Below are 15,465 nucleotides of genomic sequence, written 5' to 3' on the forward strand. Positions count from 1 at the left end.
CTGAACTTGGCTCCTTAGCATATTTAAGTCCAAGAAGGAAACCAATCTCTAATGTGGGCGATCTCATAGGAAAATCCTGCTATAGGAATTGCCTACTTTTAAAAAATGGACCTAAATGGCTCAATCTCTAATCTCTTAGCTTGCTAAAGAGTAGGCTATTGAGAGGAGAGAAGGGGGTAGCCTATCGGTGCATGCCTTATCACACTCTTTTTTTTCTCACTTCATTTCCTATTCTTTTGTTTTTCTTTATTTTTCTATTTATCCTCTCATTTTTTTCTTTTTCTTTCTATTTCTCCCTTATTTTTATGTTCCCTGCTGTTCTTCCTTGTTTTTCCATTTTTGTTTACTGTACACAGCTAAAACTTATTTATACTACCTGCAGTGATGAGATTTACTGTTTTACCCCTCAACTACTTTGGGCCTGGTGTGGGTGTCCTTCCCAGGCCACCCACTGGTTTGCTAGTTGCTCAGCCAGCACCACTACCCTGTGCTGGTTGTGCCACATTTCATTCCCAAACAAAAGGAGTTTTGTTTTATTTTCTTGCATTCCATGGCATTCCTATCCGGATAAGGATTGGGTATTTTCTCTTACTAACTCCTATGGCATGCACCTAGTGATTCCAACTCATCTTTTCCTCTTTTGGGTGGTACGTCATCCCAACAGGATGTTTCCCGCAAAAGAGCTTGAGTAGGAATCCCTTAATAGACTTCCCCCTTCTCCCCACTGCCAGACCATACCCTCTCTTACCTCTGACCCATGACCCACTACGCCTGTATTGGCTGGGTACAAGTGGGTAGTGCCTTAGCCTTGTGCGTGCTCTACTCTTATGTGGTGCATGGATGAGTTATTAGGTCTTCATTCGTTGCATCTTGTTTCTTCTTTGGGCTGGGTCTTGCTTGGGGACGGGCCCTTTCTTCTTCAATTCAACCCCAATCTCCCTTTACTTCTGGTTTGTAGGTCAACTAATACTTTTGCCACGCCACTGCACTACCATGATATTACTTAACTGTGCTTGCTGGGCCTCCTTTGGGCTTGCTGTGTATTTTTTCTTCACTTAGTTTGCGTTGCCCAGCATTTCTACTAGGTCAGTTTTCATATTATACTGGGCTTCCTCGGCCCATTTTATTTCTCTACGCATCCTCGGCCTGCTTCATTCCTTTGGGCATCCTTGGCCCATTCCATTTTTACATTCCCATGGGTTTTTGCTAAATCTTTCGAGCTTCCTTGGCCCAATTACTATATCCTTTACTTTTGGGGATTGTTGGCCTTTGCACCAACCCCTTTTACGAATTCATTTCGTTAGTCTCTTCTGGCCCATATTTATTCGCTTTTTACTTCTTATGATTCTCATGGGCCTACTACTTCCTTTTCTAAGCTCTCCTGGGCTCGTTTGCTTTCTTTAGGGCCTTTTTTTCTGCTTTATAGGCCCGTGGACCATTAATCCTATTGTTTGGACTTAATTGTTTTTCTTACTTTGCTAATTCTTCTTCCTTTACCCCGTTTAATATTGTTCGGCTTTTTCTTGTTATTAGGCCCTTTTGCCAAAGTGGATATCAACACCAACCTTATCACACTCTGATTATATCAATAGTTTGCAAATGTGCAACATCTTGATCAAACACGAAACTTCAAATTGGGATAAATGAACAATTTTACATTGAACCAAAAAAAGATTAAAAAGACCTATGAGAACGCATGTAGTGCATGCAATGAGTTTGTATAAGATACCAAGATTCACTAACATAATTACTTAACAATGATCTATGGTAATGTGATTTTTTTTGGTAATTTTATATTACTGTAATTTTTTATACATACAAATGAACCAACCACTATAATGCCACTATAACATCAACGGCAGACCGCCAGGAATTTTTCCTAGGGGAGCCGAACTATTATGACCAAAAAAAAATTTTATTTCATAAATTAACTTTAAGTCACATCTATTTGCTAGATCATGTTCTAGAGAAGCAAACACGTCCCTAAAAGTATGTATGACCTAGTCCAAAACCAAAAGCAAACACGGGTCTCCCACATTAGCAACTTGAGTCAACTTGCTATACTAAAGCCTCCCCAGGCAACTTCCCACGGCCCCACCCCCACCCGCTTATTCCTCCAGCATTTTTAACTCCGTACAGACCTAAAAGCTATTGTGGTTGATAGCATCATCAAGCGATACAATAATTTTGCTGTTTTTACTTTCGTATGGTTGAAACAGAAAAGGAGTTTCCTCCTCTTTAATTTTCTTTCAATTTGCTACTCAGTAACCTCTTGCTCCCATGAAGAACCACTCAATGTTGACACCTTTCTTCTTCATCTTCGTCCTCTTTTTCATCTTTCACCGTATCACAGTTGCTACTGCTACACCCCCTTACATAGCTGTTGATAATATTACCCTCGACTGTGGCTCTTTCGGCAACTCAAAGGCTACCGATGAGCGTGACTGGATCGGAGACATAGGTTCCATGTACGGTCCCATGGAACAAAACAACGAATCTAATTCCTCTGAAGCCCAACGCCAAGCATCCGTTGAGTCTATCCCTTACAGTACAGCTCGGTTGTCTTATTCCCAATTCAAATATGTGTTTCCGGTCACACCTGCCCGAAATTCGTTCGGTTGTACTTTTACTCAACTGCATACTCAGGTTTTACCAAGTCTAAAGACTTTTTTACTGTCAAAGCGGGCTCGTTCACCTTACTTAGAAACTTCAGCACTTCCATTTATACTAATTCTTCAGGCGAAAAGTATTTTGTTAAAGAGTTCTGCATCAATGTTGAAAAAAATAAAAAATTGAACTTAACCTTCATTCCTTTTACTAGTGGTTCTATTAGTTACTATGCTTTCATTAATGGTATTGAGGTTGTCTCCATGCCTATGGACCTGTACTATACCTCAAGTAGTTCTATTATAGAAGGTAAAGTTCCTGTTTATGTTGGCCAGGATCCTCAGTTCTACATAAACTCAGCATGGCACTCGAGATGGTTTATCGATTAAACATTGGCGGGAGCTCCATACCCCCAGTGCTAGACACTGGATTGTTTAGACAATGGTCCGAGGGCATAAATGATTATTTGTTGAGCGACGGTGTAAACCCTCGTGTTCCATCTTTGAAACTCAAATACTCAAAAATACCAAAATATATTGCACCTGATGCTGTCTATCAGTCTGCAGCTTCAATGGGTCCAAACAGGACTAGGAACTCAATGTCTAATTTGACATGGGGATTACCTGTTGAGACGGGATTCAAATATTTGGTGAGGCTCCATTTCTGTGAAATAGATCCTGAGATACAGATCTCTGGCATAAGGGAATTCACCATCTATATAGACTATCAGCTAGCAGAAGAAACGGCAGATGTAATATTGTGGGCTGGCAATAACGATACGCCATACTACAAGGACTACGTAGTAATGATCCAAAACAAGGGCGAGGATAATCATACTCTGGCCATTGATCTACACCCTGGAACAGATACAACTTTGCGCGATGCCATTTTAAACGGTGTGAAGTGTTCAAATTGAGCGACTTATCTGGCAATCTTGCTGGACTAAATATGGTCCCTCCACCGATGGATCAACAACCTGCTCTTACAGCCAACAAGTCTAATACAAAGAAAACAATGTTCATTGCTACTGGAAGTGGTGTTGGCTTTTTAGTCGTGGCCGCTCTAGTGTGTTTCATGGTTTTCTGTAAATTGAAGAAGACTGAGCGTTATGGTTCTTACCATCCACTAGCAAAGTGGTGGTGTTGGTTTAGGCCAGATCCTTACAAAAGAGAGTTCTCAAGGAGAACAGCTTCATCACTGCCTGGAGAACTATGCCGTTACTTCAGCCTAGATAAAATCAAAACAGCAACCAATAACTTCAATGAAGATCTAATTGTCGGTGTAGGTGGCTTTGGCAATGTTTACAAGGGTCTGATTGAGGAAGGTAATGAATAATACAATGATTAATTTTTAGTTTTTTCCTGAATTAGTCCTAATTGCAATCTAACTGCATATAATTTAGATTAGTGATACTATATTTTGCACGGTTGTTTAATAATTTGATCAAATCTGACTTGTGTCGAGTTCCTATACATATTGGACATGGTCATATATGAAGGGAAAATATTTTCTTACACACATTTTACATACACTATTTTACAGAATATCCACAATCAATGTGTTGACATACACATTTTAGAAGATAAAAGAAATGTCTTCTTTTAAAACATGAAAGTGAGTATCATTGCCCATATATATAAACTGTTTAATGTAACCACCGTGTCCTATTTTAGGACGTCTTCACATCTTATAGTTTCCAAAGAGCATAGAAACTAGACATAAGTCATACTCTTTGTTTATGCACAATAATACAAGAGTGGTGCTAGAGATGGTACAAATTCCATTATATAAAACTTACACATTAATGTGTTCTCATAGATTGTTGAAAGTTGCAAATTAATGTTATAGGTTGTTCAAATCCACAAATCACATTCATCGCTACATTTATTGGGTTTTAGAAACACAATAATACAATATATTTTGTCCTTTAGATAATATAGTGGTGGCAATCAAGCGCATGAAACAAGAGTCTCGACAAGGTGCTCGTGAGTTTATGACAGAGATCGAGATGCATGCTTTCTAAACTTCGTCATGTGCACCTTGTGTCTCTCATTGGATATTGCAATGATAAGGGTGAGATGATACTTGTTTACGAGTACATGACAAATGGTACCCTCCGCCACCACCTCTATGACACCCCGAATGATCCCCTCACCTGGAAACAAAGGCTCCAGATATGCATAGGAGCATCACGTGGTTTGCACTACCTAGACACATGTACAAAGCACCCTATTATCCACCGTACGTGAAGACAACAAATATTCTATTGGATGAGAAATGGGTATCCAAGGTTTCAGATTTTGGGTTGTCCAAAATGGGTTTGGATAACACTGCTGTTAGTACCCTAATAAAGAGGACATGGGGGTATTTGGATCCAGATTATGCAAGGCGCCAACAATTAACTGAGAAATCAGATGTGTACTCATTTGGTGTAGTGATGTTTGAAGTGTTGTGTGCTCGAAAAGCATTGAACCAAAGACTCCAAGAAGAGGAACGAAATTTGGCAAGCTGGGCTCAAAAATGTATTGAGAGAGGGACCATCAATGAAATCATTGATCCATATCTAATGAACAAGATAGTGCTAGATTGTTTCAAGGTATATGTGGAACTTGCAGAGAGTTGTGTAAGTGATCATAGAATCGAACGACCCACAATGAATGATGTGATGGAAAGGTTGGAGTTTGCATTAGAGCTCCAAGAGTATGCAGAAGCAACCAAGGATACCAATTCAGATGTGGTATCATTTCGTGTTGCCACTGGCAATGGAGCTCCTTGGGACAACAATGTTTACCATGGACAGGTGTTGGAGTCGACTAGTGGAGCTGAGTTAAGTACAATTAACACTGGATTAAGTTACCCTAGTCTTAATTCTATTACTATTAGTACCACAAGTCAAGATGACTCCTTGGCTACTAAAAATAGTAGTTCTTAAGCTATATAATTATAGTTTTGTCTTTCTAAAAGTCAGAAGTAGTTATGTTATGGAGATGACAGAAGGATTTGTAATATTTATTATTAGGAATAAAAAGTGTTGTAATGGAACAACTAAACCTATTCATAAGTTTGGTTGTGAGTTGTAAAATTAAAATAAAACTTAAGATTTATTTTAGAAAATATCTTATTCATACAATTATATTTACTAAAAATTAATATTTTTTTAAAAGAGAGATAAGTTATGTTTTATGATTTTTTTTTTAATTTTATTTCCATAATTGTTAAGTGAATAAGGAAAGTTTGTTTATTTTAAATTATTGTCTTACAGGAGCATGATGCCTAGTTAAAGGATATCTAACACCAAATGATATTTTCAATGAATAATTAATTTTACGTAGAGAATTAAATAATAAAGATAAGCCATAATGGTTTGCTTAAGTGAAAAAAAATACGTCTACATTTATTTACAAATATTTAAAATAAATTAATTATTAAAACAACAATTAAATAAATGGATAAAATATCGGCTATAATTTCTTCTAGGTTCAATATTTTATGGTTCCAATAACGAAGGTGGTATGAACCTTCATTTCTTTTCATCTTTTGGAGCATTAGAGCACTAGTATTTGAGGATGCAAAAAAAGTGTTTATTTTATATCTTTAAAAATTACTTTATTTATTTTATTATCTCATTTTACAACTCACCCAATATCTCAGTTTCTATTTTTACACATAACTCGTTAAAATAATATAAAATATACCAAAAATAATATAAAAATTTTGGTTTCTCTATCTTCTCCTCCATCTCTCTACCATTTTGTTTCTCTTTCCTCATTAAAATAATATTTTTGTTTTACATTTTTGTGAACAGTTGGTAAAAATAAAAAATAAGAACTGACCCCCAGATGTGGGGCAATTTGGCCTTATTGGTTGCTAAAATAGCAAATGGGGGTTTTTAACACCCCTCCAATGCTAGTGCTCTAAGCATTGAGGGTGTCACCAAAATTCTATTTTTAGCAACAAACACACCCGTATAATGGGTGTGTTTGTTGCTAAAAATAGAATTTTGGAGACACCATCAATGCTTAGAGCCCCACTTTATATGGGTGTGTATCGCTAAAAAAATTTGCCACTTTGCTACCGTAAGTTGTTACTTAGAGCATTAGGATCTAGGTTTTTATAACAATTCTTATTTACCATCTGAAAACTTACTTTATCTATTATACCATCCAGCTTTATAATACACCTAACATCTAGTTTTTATTTTTCCATACAATACATTAAAATAGTATAAATTACACAATAAAATAATATAAAACTATCTATCTCTCTTATCCATTCTCTCTTCTCCCTCTAATTTCTCTCCCTATCTTTGTCTCCCTCTCAACCACCCACCACTAAACCCAAACCTAAAACCACTACCAACAACTACAATCAACACCATCGCAATCCTTCACAGAAAACCCAGCCCATCGTGTCTCTCTCTCTTTGTCTGCCAAAACCCATGGCAAAGACCATAGCCAAACCCACAAATTGCAACAAAAACCCACCACCACCACCACCACCTATCAACAAACCCAATCTAAAAACCTACCACCAATCAACAAACCCATGATCTCAAAACCCACCACCACTACAAATTTGGCACCAATCCAATAGAGGGACAAGAGACGGAAGAGAGGGAAGTGAAAGAAAAGAGAGAAGTCTGAGAAAGGGTGTTGCACTAAGTGAAAGAGAGAAAGAAAGAGAGGCAGAAAGAGAGTTAACCTAGGTGAGAGAAAAGGGAGAATGTGAATCAAAATAATAGATTTAAGTATACAACTGAGCTATAGTGAGTTGTGGTGGTGGTATCATAGTGAGTTGGGGTTTTTTGTTTTTTGTTTTTATCTAATTTTTGGTATGGGTATGTGATAATGGTGGCTACTGCTAGTTGTGGTTATGGTGATGGTGATTGATTTCTGGTTGGGGTGGTGGTTGTTGTGGTTGATTTTTTTTTTTTGGAAATATGTGGTTTGATTTGTGGGTGAAGAGAAAGACACTGCTATGAAGTGAGAGAGGTGGTGAGAAAGAGAGAGAGTGTGTGTGAAATTAATAAAAAATGAATAATATTTGATATGATGTAGAAAATAAGAATTGGATGTTAGGTAAATTGTAAAATGAAATTATAAGATAGATAAAATAGCATTTTAATTGTAAAATAAAATTTTTTTACAACCCCGATTGTAAATGCTCCAAGAGTAAAAGAAAATATCAAACTAATTGATCGGTGCATGACTTTTTGTCTAGATGGTATGAGATATAATTATCTATTTATTTAAAATAAGTATTTTGTTTACAACCTCCATTGTAAATGCTCCAAGAGTAAAAGAAAATATCAAAGTAATTGATCGGTTCATGACTTTTTGTTTAGACTGTATGAGACAAAAAAGATAAACCGTGACCACAATAGTGGGCCATACTTCATAGATGAGACATTGAATGCGAAAAGACCATCATGAAACAAAATTAAACGGTTAGAAACAATGGGAAAAAGAACCTGGACTCACAATCATGGACTAGGCAGATGTTGTACTCTCCTCTAATTCTAAGAAGTCTAGCTCTAAACACTTTTCCAATGGGCCGTAGCCTAATTGTATTCCATCTTGACATGTGGTGTGAGTGTGAGGTCACGGATTCATTGATCTATCAACTATTTGTCTCCCGTTTCTTGATGTGAAATGTTTCACATGACACTTTCTTCTTCTTCTTTATTTTCTTTATTATTGTTATTTTTCTTTTAAACATGACACTTGTATATAAGATAATCATGTTAGGGTTAATACTCTTGCACTCGATTTATTACACACAAGTTTACACATATTCTATACATTTTTTTTTATCACACAAATACTTGTAAACTTCTGTATATTAGAGTGTGTATAATAAACATAACCCATCATTTTGTACAAATGTGAAAGAGTATGGAGATTGTGAAATATGAAATCATCGTAGCCTAACTCAAAATATCAATAAATGATAGTGTTAAATCAATAATATAATAAATAAATAGTTAGTTATTATTTCTTTATTAGAGAAATTTCATAAACATAACAAAATATCATAATATCTTTATAGTAATTTTATTTTGAACTATTGTTTGTTTGGGTATAATTTTATTTTATTTTAATGTATGGTAAATTGACATCTCAACTTGTTGAAAAAATATTCAGAGATTTTTTATTATAATAGTAGAACTCTTTACATTACTTGTTTAAAAATGGTAAATCAATTTGTAAGATAGTAAATTTTAGGTTTAATTATACATTTAGTGTGTGTTTGGCAAAAATTAAAAAGCCAACTTAGTTTACTATTAAGCTTATTTTTACTACTATTTATGGACCCTACTGCACTTTTTGGTACTATTCATGGGTCTCACTGTACTATTTCAGCTAACTTTTACATTTATCTACAGTACTTTCAGTAAAAAGTTGTTGAGGTACAAATTTTCGGGCCTTAGTTTCATTAGCCCACTCACAAAAATACCCACACAAGCCTATAAATTATTTTAAGCCCACATAAATATTTTCCACATATTACTCTAATATTCTCCATGTTATTGGGCTCCCACAAATATTTCATATATAAAGCCCCATAAATTGCTTTGGGCTCTCTCACAAATATTACCCATTATATCCCACATGTTATCCCACTTAGATTTTCCACAAATAATACTTATCACATTGCTACCAAAATTGGGTCACAAAATTACACTCTCTCCACAAAAGGCCCAAAGTCATTTAACTTGTGGGTAAAGCCCAAAAGCTTAGCAAAACTTTTTTAAAAAGCCCGTTGTTACACAGCACCTCTAAAGCCCGTTGCTACACAGCACCTCTAAAGCCCATTGCTACACGGCACCTTTACAAAGCCTGTTGCTACATGGCACCTTTAAAGCTCATTGCAACATGGCACATTTACAAAGCCTGTTGCTACATAGCACCTCTAAAGCCCATTGCTACATGGCACCTTTACTAAGCCCGTTGCTACACGGCACCTTTACAAAGCCCGTTGCTACACGGCACTTCTAAAGCCCATTGTTACATGGCACCTCCTAAGTTCGTTGCTACACGGCACCATTTACTAAGTCTGTTGCTACATGGCACCCTTACTAAGCCCATTGCTACACGGCAATATTTTACGAAATCTTAAATTATCTTACAAAACCCAAATATTAATTTGGCACTATTTTCTTAAAGCCCAAATTAATCTATTTTCGTAAAGCCCAAATATTAATTTGGCACTTATTTTACAAAGCCCAAACATTAATATTTGGCACCATTTTACTAAAGCCCAAATAATAATTTGGTACTATTTTCATAAAGCTTAAATATTAATTTGGCACTATTGTCATAAAGCCCAATATTATTTTGTCACCTATTTTACATATGCTAAAGTCCTTCACTCATGGTGCCTTCTTTCTTCTCCTACCCATCCTGTTAAGAGCCAAGAGCAGCCATGACAAGGCCCTTAAAGCTCTTGAAACAACTTGAAATCAACTCATTTTCATACTAAAAATGCATACTCTTTGGTTCATGGACCAAGCACATGAATCCCAAATGGGAAAATTTAGGGAAATGTGGTTTGGAGGGCAACAAGGGGATCCTAGCAGAGTTCCCAGCAAGGGCTTCAAGATTGACAACTGGCTTGGGGTGGCACAATCTACCCTAGGGAGCTCTGATTCTAGCAGCAACATAACCAAGATCATTAGCCTAATGCATGCTCTAATCCCATCAGCCAAGGCCAATCAGCATTCAATGCTAAGTTAGAATCTCAGCTGTTATTACCTAAAACAACAAGAACCTTCTAAAAGTTGAGCTTACCACTCTTAGCTAAAATCCTAGAAATGATTCTCTAAGGATTTTCTTAAGATTGAGGGAGATTTAGCAGAGATTATTTGCTAATTACCCATAAAACCCTACTATAAATGAAATTCTCCATTAATGCTTCAAGGGGAGGAGGGGGCGCAAGATACACTAAGATACACATCAGAAAAATAATTCTTCTTCCACCTCTCTGTTTTAGCCTTCTTGAAGCTCTGAAAAAGTCATTGAGTTCTTAGTTTTCAAGCTCAAAAACTAAGTTGCCTAGCTCCTAGCTCATAAACACTCCTCATAGTTTTACTCATAAACACTTATCTACTCCCAGTAGAAAGTCCCAGCAACCTTACTATACATTCCCACTCATTACTAGTAATGAGTACTCATATTACTCACAAATGACTCTCTCTACTCACTATATATACTATATTCACGAGCATGCCTTGACACCATAATGATCTTGCTGTGCTAGCTGAGATCTCTCTCTCTCTCTTCATCTCACACTAAGTTTTCCTCATTATTTGTTATTATGGAACCCATGATATTTACTTATTCATTTACTATTGATGGCTATGATGTCACTGTTACTATAGAATTTTTCCCTCATATTGTTGTATTAGAAGACTCTTCTCTAGAGCTAATAGATGATGAGTTTGAAAATGTAGATATTTCCTTTAATCTGTGAAATAGCTGACAGCTGGAGGTTTATCCTGTTTTATCTTATTTTACCACTGGGCCATCTTCTGTAGAAACATTTTACTACTGGACTATTTTCTTCAGAAACACTTTACTGCTGGGCCATTTCTTGCTATATGTTTTTTTTACCATATTGACGTGTCTGGTGTAGGGATTGTTTACGGGTCATTCTTGTCAACTTCAATCTAGGCCCAAGGCATAAAATACAGTGAATTCCTTGGATCTTCATCGATAGCCTTTGGGCCGTGCATCAAGACCATCGTTGAGTTTCGGTTTAGACCCCCAACCCAATATAAATCTCATTTGTCAGGAGGAAAAATTTTTCGCCCTCGACAAAAGTTTTCAATTTCAGCAAAACAAGAAAATCCCAAACAGACCCTTAGAGAGAGTTTGGATAGCATTTATCACCAGCATTTATGCGTTTTGCTGAAATAATGTGGGTCCCACAACATTATTCACAGACCCACAAAAGTCATCCAAACACAAATTTCAATATAAATTTGGGTCCCACAGCATTATTTACACATTTAAAAATTATTTTGCTACAGTGTTTTCAGTTTTCAGTTTTCAGCAAATAAGTGATATCCAAACACACCCTTAATGTCTGTTTGGGTCCAGTATTTTGTTTATTTTTTAGCTTTTGTGCACAAACTTATAAATCCTTAATTTTTTCTTCACTCTCTTCAAAATACAAGCATATTTTGGCACACATTTGGTAAAAAAAGATTGGCAAAAAGTAAAATAATCTGATGTTAAACTCACACTTAATCCTCAACTTTTATAGTATATTTTAAGATGGTATTCATCTATTGAAATGTTTCATTTTGTTGTTGATTCTTACTAAGATATAAGTAATACTATAGATATAACAAAAAGTTACAATAATTTCGTAAAATTTATTAAATTAGAATGCCAATTCATACATGAGTCCTTCACAATTTCTAATTTAAATTATGTGGCTTGCTAATTTGGGAATGTTTGTAAATTTAAACATTGCATTCTATATATGCATAGATCTTTTCACTCAAAAAACACCAAGAAAACTTTAGGCTTTCATCATAGACATTCATTTCTTTGGCCCCCAAACCCATCCCATGCCCCACTTCTTACGCATACACTTTATATGTGATTATTTCTTTTATGAATGGTCATTGTCCTCACTTGACAGGGGTGCCTTTCAGAGCTTAAAATTGAATAAGAGATGAGGATGGGTTAGGAGATTCCCTTTCTAAGCATCTACCTCCAACTCCAACTTATATGTCATTTCTTTTCCACACGTTGAAATTAAAGCTTCCAAACAATTTTGACGAAGTGCACGTATGAAGGTTACATTATTGATGGGGCCACCCTATCTATAATCAGTGGATAGAGTTAGACTTGGTAAATGATTTGGGTCAAGCAGGTTCAGGTTTGATTCAATTAGGTTTAGGGCATAAACGAATTAACCCTAAATGGGGTTTTAAAACTTATTACACTTAATTCGATCTTTCACAAATCGGATTTTCAAGTATATTTTTATTTGCAAAAATTTATAAATTTTTAAAAAAGTTTAAACATATTCTATTTATCTTCTTTTTGATTAAAATAAGAGAGCAATGACTTGAAGTAATACATAAATAATATAGAATAAGAAATAAAGTCAAAAGAATAATGACCAGAATTTTAAATTTTTACTAAAAAAAAAATAATCATGGTAAGATTATATGTGGATTGCATAGTACAGTTTTTGTTTAAGCCATGTAATTTAAAAATATTTTTAAAAAGACTATAATATCTTATTATAAAAAAATAATTAAACACTAAAATTATACAAATTCCATATAAAAATAACTGACATATTTAATATTTATTTGTAAATATTAAATTTTTTACATTATAAATAGTTCAGCAATTTTATGTAATATGAATCACTAACGAATATTATATATAAAAATCGAAAAAAAATAAAATAAACGAGTAATTGAAACTTCTTGCTATAGTTTATGTAACATACATATTCATATTTTTGTTAGAGAATTTACAAAATAAGTTTCTTTAGCATGCATTTTCACTTTTTTTTTTTTGTTTTTTTTTTGTTTTTTAAGGTCAAGTAGAAACAATCTCACAAAATGTGGGTGTTTTCAATGGCTGATAAGCAAGAGTGCAAGACCGAAAAAGTAGAAGACATTCAACTGCCTTAGAACATCCCAAGGACAAGGGCAAAAGCAAAAAGGGAACACATCTTACTCTTCAACAAAAACCTAAATTATATTATGAAATGGGAATAGACCCCAAGCATTACAAGATGCTGCCCAATAAGCTAGATTATGAGCAAGAGAATTAGATTGTCTTGGGGAGGAGGAAAAATACCAAGCAACAAAAGAGTTAAGCATAATTCTAATACCAAGAATTATATTAACAATCTCCCAATCTTGATGGATTTCTTGATTGATTGCCTTCAATGTGAGCTGGGAATCCTCTTCAAACAAAACATAGTTGAAGTTAAGTCTAGATGCTTCATATACAGCTAGAATGGCTGCTTTACATTCTGGGCATAGAATACTTACTGGTGTTTCAAAACATGTCCAACCATATAATTTGTTTGAGCTGGGTCCACATATTAACATCAATGATACATTTTTCCGAATAAGACTATAGTCTATATCTGTTTTATTTGTTTATTAAGATTTTACCAACATGTACATTTTCATGTCTTTATTTATCACGTGAAATGCCCTTTCCAACTTTCTCGTGAAGACTTTTCAAATTTTCCAGTCTTTGGCACCTCATTGGACTTAGTTTGAGTTCAATGCATAGATGTCATTATTGTACGATATGCGATATGTATTGTATTAACAATATAAAGTGAGAGAGAGAAAGACTGAATAGTCTGTATATTGTGTGTAAATAATAATGTACAATAGAGAGCCTTATATAGGCTAAGTATATGTGTAGTACAAGTAATATGAGTAAATTACAAGTACAGTATACTAGGCTAAGTCCAATGGGCTAATCTAGTCTAAGCTATACACTAACATCCCCCTTCAAACTCAAGGTGGTAAGGAGGAAGCCAACTGGAGTTTGGATATAAGATCTCAAAGACGATTAGGTGGGTGAGTCTTAGTGAAGATATCAGCAGGTTGGTCAATAGAGGAGATGGAGAACAACTTGAGATTGCCTTTCTTGAGATGTTAACAAGTGATGTGGTAATCGATCTCAATGTGCTTGGTGCGTTCATGGAAGACATCATTATGAGCAATGTAAATAGCACTACGATTGTCATAATAAAGAGTAGCAGCAGTGGGTTGTGGAGCATCCATGTCAGCCAAGAGCTAGCGAAGCCAGACAAGCTCGCAAGTGATGTCGGCAAGGGCATGATACTCAGCCTCAATACTAGAACAGAAAACCACATCCTGCTTCTTACTACGCCACGAGACAAGAGAAGTACCCAACAAGAAACAAAAACCTGTGATAGAGCATCGATCTGTCAGATCACCTGCCCAGTCTGCATCTGAATAAGCATGAAGCTCGAGAGAAGACTGAAAGGAGTAGTGGAGTCCATGATAAAGTGTGTCCTTGAGATATCAGAGAATTTGAAGAATGGCAGCATAGTGGATAAAACGAGGGGCAACCATGAACTTACTGACCATACCCATGGCATGTGAAATATTTGGACGAGTAACAGTGAGATAGATCAAACTACCAACCAACTGACAATAGTGAGTAGCATCAGATATAAGTTCACCATCCAAAGGTGTGAGCTTTGCATTGTATTCCAAAGGAGTGGAAATAGTCTTGTTGTCGGTGATACTAGCTTTGGAGAGAAGATCAAAAGCATATTTAACTTGGGAAAGATAGTAGCCATCAAAGGATGAGGTAACCTCAAGCCCAAGAAAATAGCTGAGAATACCCAGATCTTTCATCTCAAAATTTTGACTAAGGAAGTGCTGAAGAGAGTGGATACCTGCAGAATCATCTCCAGTAATAATCATATCATCAACATAAAGAAGAATAAGAGTGATACTAATAGAGGTCTCCACTGAGGAAAGCATTTTTCACATCCATTTGATAAAGAGGCCAACGGCGAACAGTAGCCACAACAATGAGACATATGATAGATGTAAGGCGAGCAACAGGAGCGAATGTTTCCTCATAGTCAATGCCATACTCCTAAGTAAAGCCCTTGGCAACTAAGCGAGCCTTGTACCATTTAATAGATCCATCAACATTGGTCTTAATCTTGTAAACCCACCTACAACCTACAACAGACTGACCAGGAGGCAAATCAACCATATCCCAAGTGTGATTCTTATTAAGGGCATCTAGTTCTTTGTTCATAGCTTGCTGCCAAAGAGGGTCAGTATGGGCCTCATGATAGGTGTGAGGTTCATAAAGG

At 35.7% G+C, this 15,465-nt stretch overlaps 1 protein-coding gene and 1 pseudogene across 1 annotated transcript; one reads left to right on the forward strand and one right to left on the reverse strand.

The window, feature by feature from the left end:
• The first annotated feature begins 2,101 nt into the window (after positions 1–2,101).
• Positions 2,102–5,669, forward strand: LOC112011315 (receptor-like protein kinase FERONIA; annotated as a pseudogene).
• An 8,732-nt stretch (positions 5,670–14,401) lies between these two features.
• Positions 14,402–15,121, reverse strand: LOC136062706 (uncharacterized mitochondrial protein AtMg00810-like). The gene is made up of 2 exons (XM_065762124.1): positions 14,717–15,121; positions 14,402–14,608 (listed from the first exon to the last, which is right to left on the reverse strand). Exons 1-2 carry the CDS (start codon positions 15,119–15,121, stop codon positions 14,402–14,404), a joined length of 612 nt encoding a protein of 203 aa, XP_065618196.1.
• Positions 15,122–15,465: the final 344 nt, after the last annotated feature.

This window comes from Quercus suber, unplaced genomic scaffold (genome assembly GCF_002906115.3).
Source record: "Quercus suber isolate HL8 unplaced genomic scaffold, Cork oak 2.0 scaffold_443, whole genome shotgun sequence".
NCBI lineage: Eukaryota > Viridiplantae > Streptophyta > Magnoliopsida > Fagales > Fagaceae > Quercus > Quercus suber.

What these genes read in the sequence shown, in the direction of transcription:
- LOC136062706 (XM_065762124.1), bottom strand. Translation starts at nt 15,121, where the DNA reads ATGCTTTCCTCAGTGGAGACCTCTATTAGTATCACTCTTATTCTTCTT. An exon ending in TTTCACATGCCATGGGTATG is followed by an intron (nt 14,609 to 14,716) that starts GTCAGTAAGTTC and finishes TACTCCTTTCAG; the next exon opens with TCTTCTCTCGAGCTTCATGC.